The sequence below is a fragment of the Coregonus lavaretus genome (assembly GCF_964263955.1).
Source record: "Coregonus lavaretus genome assembly, chromosome: 26".
NCBI classification, from domain to species: Eukaryota; Metazoa; Chordata; class Actinopteri; order Salmoniformes; family Salmonidae; genus Coregonus; species Coregonus lavaretus.
In genome coordinates, this window is record NC_140013.1 from 34,114,962 (window position 1) to 34,129,338 (window position 14,377).

General features: G+C 43.4%; 1 protein-coding gene across 1 annotated transcript in view; it reads right to left on the reverse strand.

Moving 5' to 3' along the window:
- Positions 1–10,616, reverse strand: part of slc36a4 (solute carrier family 36 member 4) — a 171,069-nt gene extending 160,453 nt beyond the window's left edge. The window contains exons 1-5 of the mRNA XM_084143354.1: positions 10,368–10,616; positions 9,816–9,940; positions 8,466–8,598; positions 6,947–7,037; positions 1,078–1,166 (exon numbers count right to left, since the gene is read on the reverse strand). Coding sequence (XP_083999480.1) covers positions 1,078–1,166; positions 6,947–7,037; positions 8,466–8,598; positions 9,816–9,834 — 332 coding nt within the window. The 5' untranslated portion in view covers positions 9,835–9,940; positions 10,368–10,616. The remainder of the gene's footprint in view (positions 1–1,077; positions 1,167–6,946; positions 7,038–8,465; positions 8,599–9,815; positions 9,941–10,367) is intronic.
- Positions 10,617–14,377: the final 3,761 nt, after the last annotated feature.

A 14,377-nucleotide genomic window follows, 5' to 3' on the forward strand; every position in this document is an offset into this window, starting at 1 on the left:
ATGTGTGGAGTGGTTGAAAAACAAGTTTTAATGACTCCAACCTAAGTGTTTGTAAACTTCCGACTTCAACTGTATGTCCTTGCGGAATAATCCAAGTCTAAATCTATCTTCTCCTGCTTTCGGACCTGAACAGGTCTCTCGGATCCGAACCAGCACGGGTCTGTTTTGGTCTGTTTACCCTGGTCCTTTTCGGAACGGCTCTGACTGTCCTCGGGTACATTCAGAACAGGTCTCAATTGTTTTATTTTTTATTTATGCATATCGGGTCGGGTGGGAAAGCCACTGATCCAACTTTTTGGACCTGTGAAGACCTCTAGCTGGTTGTTATCTGCTCCCAGCACTAACACGGTACACACGCTGAGGATTTAGAATAAAAAGCAAATAACTGATGAGAGGGAAAACGAGAGTAAATACTTCTCTCTCTCTATCTATCCCCTTCTCTCCCCCTCCCTACCTCTCGCTCTCTCTATCCATCTAGCTATCCCCTTCTCTCCCCCTTCCTACCTCTCTCTCTCAATGTTTCGTACTCCTCATCCAAGACTCACTGTTTGTATGTATTTAATTTTGTTTGATAGGGTGTGTGTGTGTGTGTGTGTTTGTGTTTAGGGAGGCGGGTTGATGTTGTTGCTAGAGCACTTGTCAGTAGAGTAATGGAGATGTGGGTGGGCGACCTCCAGGGCTCGTTTACACCCAGGAAGCACTTAACATCTCACGTCTGACCAACTCATCATTAGATCCAGCAAAATAAATGACTGCACATTAGCCACCGTATTAAGCAGAGCGGTGTGCTCACAGACTTGAAGTGAAGCGGAGACACACAGAGCGAGAGAGAGAGAGAGAGAGAGAGAGAGAGAGAGAGCGCATAAGTCGACAGAGCGGCTGGGTCCCTGGCGGTTAAGTGTTTTTATTACTGTCATTGTATTGAAAAGGAAAGTATGTGTGAGGAAAAACAAAACGAGACAGGTGTTGATGACGGCTATGAAACCCAAGGGGCTTGTCAGTGAGGATGCTGCTAAGGGCGCTCTAAGGTGTGTGGTTGTGTGTCTCTGTGTGTGTGTGAGATCGCATGGTTATTACCTCTCACACAGGTGGTGGCTACAGTGGACCAGGATGTGCATACAGTGAACACAGACCACACCCATCAGCACCAGGCAAAGAGGCCCCACCTGGAGAAACAAAAACACACAAAGAACAGACTGAGAACATACTGACAGTAATGTCAACACCAACTGAAACCAACTGTGAACCAGACAGGAACACTCTACAGCAAACAGTCCATAGTAGTGCAAACGCATCAGATATAACCCTGAGAAATAGGCTACTTCTCACTTATACACAATCAGTAGTGGGATAGCTCTTTGATATTCTATGTACATTACCGGTCAAAAGTTTTAGAACACCTACTAATTTAAGGGTTTTTCTTTATTTTTTACTATTTTGTACATTGTAGAATAATAGTGAAGACATCAAAACTATGAAATAACACATATGGAATCATGCAGTAACCAAAAAAGAGTTTAAAAAAAATCAATATATATTTTATATTTGAGATTCTTCAAATAGCCACCCTTTGCCTTGATGACAGCTTTGCACACTCTTGGCATTCTCTCAACCAGCTTCATGAGGCAGTCACCTGGAAAGCATTTCAATTAACAGGTGTGCCTTCTTAAAAGTTAATTTGTGGAATTTATTTCCTCCTTAATGCATTTGAGCCAATCAGTTGTGTTGTGACAAGGTAGGGGGGGTATACAGAAGATAGCCCTATTTGGTAAAAGACCAAGTCCATATTATGGCAGAACAACTCAAATAAGCAAAGAGAAACGACAGCCCATCATTACTTTAAGAAATGAAGGTCAGTCAATACGGAAAATGTCAAGAACTTTGAACTTGAACTTTGAAGTTTCTTCAAGTGCAGTCGCAAAAACCATCAAGCGCTATGATGAAACTGGATCTCATGAGGACCGCCACAGGAATGGAAGACCCAGAGTTACCTCTGCTGCAGAGGATAAGTTCATTAGAGTTACCAGCCTCAGAAATTGCAGCACAAATAAATGCTTCACAGAGTTCAAGTCACAGACACATCTCAACATGTGTGAATCAGGCCTTCATGGTCGAATTGCTGCAAAGGAACCACTACTAAAGGACATCAATAAGAAGAAGAGACCTGCTTGGCCCAAAAAACACGAGCAATGGACATTAGACTGGTGGAAATGTGTCCTTTGGTCTGGATTCCAAATTGGAGATTATTAGTTCCAACCGCCGTGTCTTTGTGAGACACGGTGTGGGTTAACGAATGATCTTCGCAGCATATGTGGGAACTCCTTCAAGACTGTTGGAAAAGCATTCCAGGTTAAGCTGGTTGAGAGAATGCCAAGAGTGTGCAAAGCTGTCATCAAGGCAAATGGTGGCTATTTGAAGAATCTCAAATATAAAATATATTTGGATTTGATTAACACTTTTTTGGTTACTACATGATTCCATATGTGTTATTTCATAATTTTAATGTCTTCACTATTATTCTACAATGTAGAAAATACTAAAAATAAAGAAAACCCCTTGAATGAGTAGGTGTTCTAAAACTTTTGACCATTAGTGTATGTCACGGAAAACATCATTTCACATAACTGTGTTGCGACTTATTTTGCCCTGTTCAGTTTTGCCCTACACACACACACACACAAGATCTCTCGCTCATGTGACATGATCACACCATCATCATGAGACAGCACAAAGGAGGGCAGATTAAGCAAGAGGATACACAACGACATTTTGGTTTCCTTCTCAACCAAGATACAATACTAGCACATCATCTAGTCTATGGAGCCTGCAGATTCTGTGGGGAAATTCGAGCAAACGCAATGTATCCTTGGCAACGTCATAAATGTGACATGCAGGCTACCTCGGTTTCACTGGTATGGTAGGAGTGATCATCTGTGCCTACTGTTGGTCTGAAGCTAACCTCGTTCTCAGTCTCAATTGCAACAGAGCTGGCTGGTAGACAAGATTAGTCTGAAGTTTACCTGATTGTCCTTTCAAATAATGACACTTGTCTAGCCTGATCCTATCCTCCTATTGTCCATTTAGCAAATGGAGGATTGACAGGAAAGACATGAGGCAATAAACTGATCTGAGATCAGCCACTAGCCAGTGCCACAGCTACACAGCAGGAAGACACACAGGGAGGTTTATACCATGGTGCTGAGGACTAGTTTGATGAACACCTCACTAACTGATTAAGCAGGCCTTGGTTCAGAGAAGACGATGCAGCAATCTACAGATTCAAATATTAATCTGATAACACGTCACATACATGACACACACACACACACTGTACTTTAAACCATTGTACATTACACACTCACATCCATGTGTAATACTCAGAGATAAGGGTTGTGTGCCCTGCCCAGTTAGCAGGGGCAAACCAGGGCAATACACATACAAGTCTACATAAGAGTTATTATGACCTTTGAACTCTTGTGTGTGTAGCTCCTGAGTGGCGCAGTGGTCTAAGGCACTGCATCGCAGTGCTAACTGTGCCACTAGAGATCCTGGTTCGAATCCAGGCTCTGTCGCAGCCGGCCGCGACCGGGAGACTCATGGGCGGCGCACAATTGGCCCAGCGTCGTCCAGGGTAGGGGAGGGAATAGCCGGCAGGGATGTAGCTCAGTTGATAGAGCATGGCGTTTGCAACGCCAGGGTTGTGGGTTTGATTCCCTTGGGGGGCCAGTATAAAAAATTAAAATAATAATGTATTCACTAACTGTAAGTCGCTCTGGATAAGAGCGTCTGCTAAAATGACTAAAATGTAAATGTAAATATATTTACATTTACGTCATTTAGCAGACGCTCTTATCCAGAGCGACTTACAAATTGGTGCATTCACCTTATAGCCAGTGGGATAACCACTTTACTTTTTTTTTGGGGGGGGGGGGGGGTTAGAAGGATTACTTGATCCTATCCCAGGTGTTCCTTAAAGAGGTGGGGTTTCAAATGTCTCCGGAAGGTGGTGAGTGACTCCGCTGTCCTGGCGTCGTGAGGGAGCTTGTTCCACCATTGGGGTGCCAGAGCAGCGAACAGTTTGAGCGGGATCTGTGCTTCAGCAGAGGTAGGGGAGCCAGCAGGCCAGAGGTGGATGAACGCAATGCCCTCGTTTGGGTGTAGGGACTGATCAGCGCCTGAAGGTACGGAGGTGCCGTTCCCCTCACAGCTCCGTAGGCAAGCACCATGGTCTTGTAGCAGATGCGAGCTTCAACTGGAAGCCAGTGTAGTGTGCGGAGGAGCGGGGTGATGTGAGAGAACTTGGGAAGGTTGAACACCAGACGGGCTGCGGCATTCTGGATGAGTTGTAGGGGTTTAATGGCACATGACGCAGAGGCCCAAATATAAAACCCAAAATCAACTTAACATGAGCCAGGAACCACAGCAGGCAATCATCGTCTGTAGACAGAGGAGTCTAGCAGGTCCACTGAGACCACTTACAATGACTCCCAACTCTTCCACAACACTGCATTAACACCCCAGAAGGCTTGGAGCTTACAGTGCCTTGCAAAAGTATTCATCCCCCTTGGCGTTTTTCCTATTTTGTTGCATTACAACCTGTAATTTAAATGGATTTTTATTTGGATTTCATGTAATGGACATACACAAAATAGTCCAAATTGGTGAAGTGGAATGAAAAAAATTACTTGTTTCAAAAAAATTCAAAATAATTAATAACGGAAAAGTGGTGCGTGCATATATATTCACCCCCTTTGCTATGAAGCCCCTAAATAAGATCTGGTGCAACCAATTACCTTCAGAAGTCACATAATTAGTTAAATAAAGTCCACCTGTGTGCAATCTAAGTGTCACATGATCTCAGTATATATACACCTGTTCTGAAAGGCTCCAGAGTCTGCAACACCACTAAGCAAGGGGCACCACCAAGCAAGTGGCACCATGAAGACCAAGGAGCTCTCCAAACAGATCAGGGTCAAAGTTGTGGAGAAGTACAGATCAGGGTTGGTTAAGAAAAAATATCAGAAACTTTAAACATCCCACAGAGCACCATTAAATCCATTATTAAAAAATGGAAAGCATATGGCACCACAACAAACCTGCCAAGAGAGGGCCGCCCACCAAAACTCACGGACCAGGCAAGGAGGGCATTAATCAGAGAGGCAACAAAGAGACCAAAGATAACCCTGAAGGAGCTGCAAAGCTCCACAGCGGAGATTGGGGTATCTGTCCATAGGACCACTTTAAGCCGTAGACTCCACAGAGCTGGGCTTTACGGAAGAGTGGCCAGAAAAAAACTATTGCTTAAAGAAAAAAAGAAGCAAACACGTTTGGTGTTCGCCAAAAGCCATGTGGGAGACTCCCCAAACATTTGGAAGAAGGTACTCTGGTCAGATGAGACTAAAATTGAGCTTTTTGGCCATCAAGGTAAATGCTATGTCTGGCGCAAACCCAACACCTCTCATCACCCCGAGAACACCATCCCCACAGTGAAGCATGGCGGTGGCAGCATCATGCTGTGGGGATGTTTTTCATCTGCAGGGACTGGGAAACTGGTCAGAATTGAAGGAATGATGGATGGCGCTAAATAAAGGGAAATTCTTGAGGGAAACCTGTTTCAGTCTTCCACAGATTTGAGACTGGGACAGAGGTTAACCTTCCAGCAGGACAATGACCCTAAGCATACTGCTAAAGCAACACTCTAGTGGTTTAAGGGGAAACATTTAAATGTCTTGGAATGGCCTAGTCAAAGCCCAGACCTCAATCCAATTGAGAATCTGTGGTATGACTTAAAGATTGCTGTACACCAGCAGAACCCATCCAACTTGAAGGAGCTGGAGCGGTTTTGCCTTGAAGAACGGGCAAAAATCACACTGGCTAGATGTGCCAAGCTTATAGAGACATACCCTAAGAGACTTGCAGCTGTAATTGCTGCTAAAGGTGGCTCTACAAAGTATTGACTTTGGGAGGGGGTGAATAGTTATGCACGCTCAAGTTCTGTTTTTTTGTCTTATTTGTTGTTTGTTTCAAACAACAAAAATATTTGGCATCTTCAAAGTGGTAGGCATGTTGTGTAAATCAAATGATACAAACCCCCAAAAAAATCAATTTTAATTCCAGGTTGTAAGGCAACAAAATAGGAAAAATGCCAAAGGGGTGAATACTTTCGCAAGCCACTGTAATTCCTATGCGTGTATTCATTTGTACAAGGTATGTTCATTTCTGCTCTTATCGTACAGACTGGTCCAGTAAACACAGAAACTGAATCGCTTGTTAAATCAAACAATGGAATCATAAGAATGTTCTTACACATCTGTGTTTTACTTCCAATAAACATTCAGATCAGAGATAATCATGTAATACATATTTATGCCTAATCCATATTCATGCCCAGCCCATTACATTTTCTTGCCTTGCTTTTCTGTTAAAGCATTAGCGAATTCCAATTATTTTTACCAACCAATTTCAATGATGTATAATGCAATGCTGTAGGCATGACACATCGTGCAAGTTCACTCAGTAACTTTAAAACCAAGGCCAAGTTTTCTGAGACACTTTCTTGCCAATATAGTGGGTTCCCAGCCTTTTCTCTGCCTTGACTCTCACAAGAGATTGCGTATTTTTCCTACTGAATAAACCAAAACAATCTTACAATGTACTTACACCAGTACACAAGGACACTCATGTAATGTAAAGTGTGACCCAGCCCTGTTTGTGTTATGGTTTGAAGGGTGTAAGGCAGCAGGTAGCCTAGTGGTGAAGAGCGTTGGACCAGTAACCGAAGGTCGCTCGTTTGAATCCCTGAGCCGACTAGGTGAAAAATCTGTTGATGTGCCCTTGGAGCAAGGCACTTAACCCTAATTGTTCCTGTAAGTCGCTCTGGATAAGAGCGTCTGCTAAATGACTCAAATGTAAATGTAGTATCCCTAGTGGGACATTAGTTACTCACTATGACACCTGCGTTGCGTACTGCCAGGGGAAGACCCAGCAACCCAGTCCCAATGTTCCCCTTCAGCAGGTGGATGAGAGCCTGAGTAAACCTGTGGAACACAGAGAGGGTTAGGATTAGGGGTCTACTCTGAGACCAATGTAATTTGATATTGAATGGCATGCGATTCAAACTCAATTCCTGAAGGGCCTCAGTGTCCACTAACACAAACCTCCAGTACAATAACTAACCACTAATAGAGAATACCTCTATGTTACAGAATCTGGTATCTGAAGTGTTTAATTGTTGAGGTAGTTGAGGTGTGTTAACTTACGTGATGCCCTGGTGGCTGTTGAGGTAGTTGAGGTGTGTTAACTTACGTGATGCCCTGGTGGCTGTTGAGGTAGTTAGGGTGTGTTAACTTACGTGATGCCCTGGTGGCTGTTGAGGTAGTTAGGGTGTGTTAACTTACGTGATGCCCTGGTGGCTGTTGAGGTAGTTAGGGTGTGTTAACTTACGTGATGCCCTGGTGGCTGTTGAGGTAGTTGAGGTGTGTTAACTTACGTGATGCCCTGGTGGCTGTTGAGGTAGTTAGGGTGTGTTAACTTACGTGATGCCCTGGTGGCTGTTGAGGTAGTTAGGGTGTGTTAACTTACGTGATGCCCTGGTGGCTGTTGAGGTAGTTAGGGTGTGTTAACTTACGTGATGCCCTGGTGGCTGTTGAGGTAGTTAGGGTGTGTTAACTTACGTGATGCCCTGGTGGCTGTTGAGGTAGTTAGGGTGTGTTAACTTACGTGATGCCCTGGTGGCTGTTGAGGTAGTTAGGGTGTGTTAACTTACGTGATGCCCTGGTGGCTGTTGAGGTAGTTAGGGTGTGTTAACTTACGTGATGCCCTGGTGGCTGTTGAGGTAGTTAGGGTGTGTTAACTTACGTGATGCCCTGGTGGCTGTTGAGGTAGTTAGGGTGTGTTAACTTACGTGATGCCCTGGTGGCTGTTGAGGTAGTTAGGGTGTGTTAACTTACGTGATGCCCTGGTGGCTGTTGAGGTAGTTAGGGTGTGTTAACTTACGTGATGCCCTGGTGGCTGTTGAGGTAGTTAGGGTGTGTTAACTTACGTGATGCCCTGGTGGCTGTTGAGGTAGTTAGGGTGTGTTAACTTACGTGATGCCCTGGTGGCTGTTGAGGTAGTTAGGGTGTGTTAACTTACGTGATGCCCTGGTGGCTGTTGAGGTAGTTAGGGTGTGTTAACTTACGTGATGCCCTGGTGGCTGTTGAGGTAGTTAGGGTGTGTTAACTTACGTGATGCCCTGGTGGCTGTTGAGGTGTGTTAACTTACGTGATGCCCTGGTGGCTGTTGAGGTGTGTTAACTTACGTGATGCCCTGGTGGCTGTTGAGGTAGTTAGGGTGTGTTAACTTACGTGATGCCCTGGTGGCTGTTGAGGTGTGTTAACTTACGTGATGCCCTGGTGGCTGTTGAGGTAGTTAGGGTGTGTTAACTTACGTGATGCCCTGGTGGCTGTTGAGGTGTGTTAACTTACGTGATGCCCTGGTGGCTGTTGCCCAGCTCCTGGTGTCTGACAGGCAGCAGCTCTGGATCCTGGTCTCCTTCAGAGTCCTCCTCCTCCTGCCCTCCTCCAGGGTTCTCCATGAGGGGAGTCATCAACTCCATGTCTGGAAGGGTTAGCCAGGAGGTTAGAGGTTAAGGTCAGTCACTAGTTTACATAGTTTTCCTTAATCTCATGCCCACTTCCAAATCGAGCCCTGAACACCTAGCCCCTAATCATCTGAAAAGATAGGATAGGTAATATCAATATTTTTAACACCTTTCATAAAGTAGTGTATTAGCATACACTGAGTATACAAAATATTGCTCTTTCCATGATATAGACTGGCCAGGTGAAAGCTATCATCCCTTATTGATGTCACTTGTTAAATCCACTTCAAATAAGTGTAGATAAAGGGGAAGAGACAGGTTAAAGAAGGATTTTTAAGCCTTGAGACAATTGAGACATGGATTGTGTATGTGTGCCATTCAGAGGGTGAATAGGCAAAAATATTTAAGTGCCTTTGAACAGGGTACGTAGGATTATTTAAGATACTCTTTGAACAGGTAGGGTTTCAGATGTATGGCCAGGATAATGACAGGGGGCAAAGATCAGTTATTCATTCTATTGCAATCCTATTCTTTAACCTTTGTGCAAGTTCACACATGGCAACCTCAACCTCCAGCCACACACAGGAAAAAGAGAAGAGACCATGCCTTGACTTCCTTCTTTGCAAACAGCCTCTTCACTCCCTCTACCCTTTTAACCCTCCCGTTGTCCTAGGGTCAAAATGACCCGCCACTGTGTTGAACCAACTTTATTAAATTTTTATATTTTTGGGATCATTTGTGAGAAGGAGGCAGTGAGACTTTAAAGAAAGTATCACTGCCTCCTTCTCACAAATGATCCCAAAAATATTAAAATTTTATCAAGTTGGTTCAACACAGTGGCGGGTCATTTTGACCCTAGGACAACGGGAGGGTTAAGAAACTACAATATCAACATTGTTGCTCCTACTTTTCCGCTTACTGTACCACCAACTGAATTTTGTTCTGCCTGGAGTACCCCTGAAGTACCCCCTCATGTGCATTTTACCACTAGGCCTATGGTCTCATTAATCTTTTCAAGTACCCCCTGTGGATAGGCCTAGTACCCCTTGTTGGGAACCACTGCTCTGGTCTAGTACCAAAAAAGAGGCTACAGTGAGGGAGGGAAGAAATAGCATGGCTGCATCTGTTTCCACCAAAACTTTGATATGACAGTTCCCTTTAATTCCAGCTAGTTCCAACCCCTTAAATCACAGCGTCATCAAGATCATCATCATTCCCAGAGGCTAGTAGCTACCTATCTGTTGCGAAGGCATCCTCCACCGGGCATCTGGGCAGCAGTCGACACAGAAAGTCCTGTCACTGTGTGGTGGTTAGCCCTGGCCGGGAAAGGGCGCGATGGGTAGGCTTGCAGTTGGCCTACTGACACGATAATATAAGGAAACATCAACAATGTTATTGGATCATCTTGACGCGAATGCATTTGGCTTGCTCGTAGTAGACACCGGCAAGCTTCAGTGATATTACAGACATTGTAGCTAACTAAACTAATAGCAGTTTAGGCCTCTAGCCTAATATATTGCAACGTATCTAAATAGAACGTGCAATTTACTAGTTTTGCAGTGAAAGTTGTGGGCTAAAATATGCCGTCAATGTAAGAAACGAGGTAAATCAGTGCTATCGTTGTTCGGACAAACAGACAACATTTAAAAACCTAGCCAGCTATCAAATCTGTAGCCGTGCTAATGTAACAGAGAAAGCAGTGCTATCAATTTAACATGGCCCTATGAATGATGTTAAAGCTAGTTACATCTAGTCATAACCAGTGTGGGGTTCTGAATGGTCCTACCAAAATGTCTCGCGGTTCAGAGTCAGGGCAAAGATAACTTGCTACTTCGGTCGAAAGCTCTGTCAAAGCCCAGACGTTCCTGTGCGACAGCGCGCACTCGAGACGTTATGTAGTTCTTTTTGGATGGATGTTGAAATGACTGGAACACTTCCATTGAGTTTATGAACTCATAGCTGTCCTCTTTGGTTACAATTTCATTACCAGGTTGAAATTCTCCGGATTAGAAGGCGTAGGACAGCATATTTTCCTTAGCGGACGAGAAATGTGGAAAACGTCACACCTGCAATGTTGTCAACCCGGGAAGAGGGGGAGTCTTAAAGGAAACGTGTCCACATATTTACCATTCCTCTTGCAGTTGTGAAAAGTTATTTCGCTTCGTGCCTGAAGTAGACCTAATTAGAGTTGGGTTGACAGTCCTCAACTCTTTACCCCTGGCTGGATGGGTTCCTTGCAGTGATGCAGTCCCTGTACAAGTCTGATGGCATGTCAGCTGAACTAATGCCCTGGTCCCATATTGGTACAGTCCAGTACAATAGTGCAGCTATTTATACACATACCACCAGCCTGGTCTCATAGACTAGATGTAATAATAATAATAATATGCCATTTAGCAGACGCTTTTATCCAAAGCGACTTACAGTCATGTGTGCATACATTTTTACGTATGGGTGGTCCCGGGGATCGAACCCACTACCCTTGCGTTACAAGCGCCATGCTCTACCAATTGAGCTACAGAGGACCATGTAACATTGTAAAAGTATATCCGGGATATTCAGTAACATATAGACCCTTTCTGTGTTTGCAAACATTGCCGCACAAGGGCATGTGCGCAAGTTGGTGGCAGAACAAGGGGGCGTTCTTGTAGAACACCAGCAAAAAAAAAGCTCTATTTACATGTTGCTTATGAGTGCATTTCACACTACTTTTGGATTAGAATTGGATGTTAAGGCTCATAACTGTCCTGCTTAATATAATGTTTGTGTCATCATCACAAATCAACTGCATTATACTTAAAAACACTTCAACTTCAATCAGTAAAATGGTTATTTGCCTAGCTTTTGCTACAGCCTAAATAAATGAGTGTTAGCATACAGCTAACAACTGTTGCATCCAAAATAGTTATTTTGCAAAGATCACAAACAAATATAATTTTAGCGACTGTTCAAGCAAGAATCAAAACATCATTGTAAGCCTATGAGAACTCCAAAAAGGTATTTTGTTTAGGAGTAATAAAAACGTAAATCTACGCTATGTTGAATGGGCGCAGATAGCGATGACTTTCTTACTGCCGCCAAGAGTCGCACACATCTCTGCGTGACGTCAGTGTGTCATGTATGGGAAATTGGTCTATAGTAAAATGGGGTGTTGACATTTACGTACAAAATAATATGAAATTGATCTGAGACCAGGTTGCAGCCCAGCCAGCAACAGGTCACAGTCACACAATATATGTACCTATAGATCTCAGACAATGCAAAAACAAAGAATATGGGATATGTAAAGAATGCTGATGAATTAACAGATTTTAGCTGTGAAATAGGCAGCTGATCACATATTGACCATACAATGTTATTGATGTTTCATGCAAACAAACAATTGAATTCCCAGAATGAAAAATGATCTCTTAAGACTGTTATGTACTGTCAACTACTGTATGTGCGACTGAACTCTGTTTGAGCCTATGGCTTGGGGGTTAATGTGAGGGCAGTAATTTAGTGATGATGAAAGCAGAACATAGTGTGTTATTACCATCTGTAAGTGAGGACTTGGTAGACTGTATATTCTTTAGGGTTTGGTTTAACTTTCTGTGTTCGCTCACTTAGTGGTCTGGCAACTTGCTTCAACCAAAGTGTGTGTGTGTAGTCTGCAAGTAAAGAGATAAATAAAGATACAATAATGAATGACAGAATACAATCTCCAATTCACATCTCTTTTAAACCATAACATGGCTATGATGACTTAATGCTATACAGGACCATACAACGTGACTGTATTTCACTGTTTAGAGGTATTCACGTTCATTGTGCAGTTGTAGCCCTGTACTGAAGATGGTGGTGTTATGCTTTGTAGTACACTTGTGGCGGCACCCCTTTGATTTGAAATTAGTGCAGTCACAATGTAATACCCATATAATGATGTACCATACACGTATACAATTACAGGACATATAAACAACGCACTGGGGGACATTATCCTTAACAAATACAGGGTTAAATGTCCGAAATGATATGACAACCAAAACAGAGCTAGCCAGCTCACAATAGCTAGCTCGCAGTAGAAACTACTCATTAGCATAACCATAAATATGACATTATCGTTGCACAGTGCATCTTCAGACATAAACACTTGAAAGATATGAAATATGTACTTACAGTGGGGAAAAAAAGTATTTAGTCAGCCACCAATTGTGCAAGTTCTCCCACTTAAAAAGATGAGAGAGGCCTGTAATTTTCATCATAGGTACACGTCAACTATGACAGACAAAATGAGAAAAAAAAATCCAGAAAATCACATTGTAGGATTTTTAATGAATTTATTGGCATATGATGGTGGAAAATAAGTATTTGGTCAATAACAAAAGTTTCTCAATACTTTGTTATATACCCTTTGTTGGCAATGACACAGGTCAAACGTTTTCTGTAAGTCTTCACAAGGTTTTCACACACTGTTGCTGGTATTTTGGCCCATTCCTCCATGCAGATCTCCTCTAGAGCAGTGATGTTTTGGGGCTGTCGCTGGGCAACACAGACTTTCAACTCCCTCCAAAGATTTTCTATGGGGTTGAGATCTGGAGACTGGCTAGAACACTCCAGGACCTTGAAATGCTTCTTACGAAGCCACTCCTTCGTTGCCCGGGCGGTGTGTTTGGGATCATTGTCATGCTGAAAGACCCAGCCACGTTTCATCTTCAATGCCCTTGCTGATGGAAGGAGGGTTTCACTCAAAATCTCACGATACATGGCCCCATTCATTCTTTCCTTTACACGGATCAGTCGTCCTGGTCCCTTTGCAGAAAAACAGCCCCAAAGCATGATGTTTCCAACCCCATGCTTCACAGTAGGTATGGTGTTCTTTGGATGCAACTCAGCATTCTTTGTCCTCCAAACATGACGAGTTGAGTTTTTACCAAAAAGTTATATTTTGGTTTCATCTGACCATATGACATTCTCCCAATCCTCTTCTGGATCATCCAAATGCACTTCAGACGGGCCTGGACATGTACTGGCTTAAGCAGGGGGACACGTCTCGCACTGCAGGATTTGAGTCCCTGGCGGCGTAGTGTGTTACTGATGGTTGGCTTTGTTACTTTGGTCCCAGCTCTCTGCAGGTCATTCACTAGGTCCCCCCGTGTGGTTCTGGGATTTTTGCTCACCGTTCTTGTGATCATTTTGACCCCACGGGGTGAGATCTTGCGTGGAGCCCCAGATCGAGGGAGATTATCAGTGGTCTTGTATGTCTTCCATTTCCTAATAATTGCTCCCACAGTTGATTTCTTCAAACCAAGCTGCTTACCTATTGCAGATTCAGTCTTCCCAGCCTGGTGCAGGTCTACAATTTTGTTTTTGGTGTCCTTTGACAGCTCTTTGGTCTTGGCCATTGTGAAGTTTGGAGTGTGACTGTTTGAGGTTGTGGACAGGTGTCTTTTATACTGATAACAAGTTCAAACAGGTGCCATTAATACAGGTAACGAGTGGAGGACAGAGGAGCCTCTTAAAGAAGAAGTTACAGGTCTGTGAGAGCCAGAAATCTTGCTTGTTTGTAGGTGACCAAATACTTATTTTCCACCATAATTTGCAAATAAATTCATTAAAAATCCTACAATGGGATTTTCTGGATTTTTTTTTCTCAATTTGTCTGTCATAGTTGACGTGTACCTATGATGAAAATTACAGGCCTCTCTCATCTTTTTAAGTGGGAGAACTTGCACAATTGGTGGCTGACTAAATACTTTTTTTCCCCACTGTACATATCAACAAGGACGCACACTGGCCATGCTAACACAATGAAAG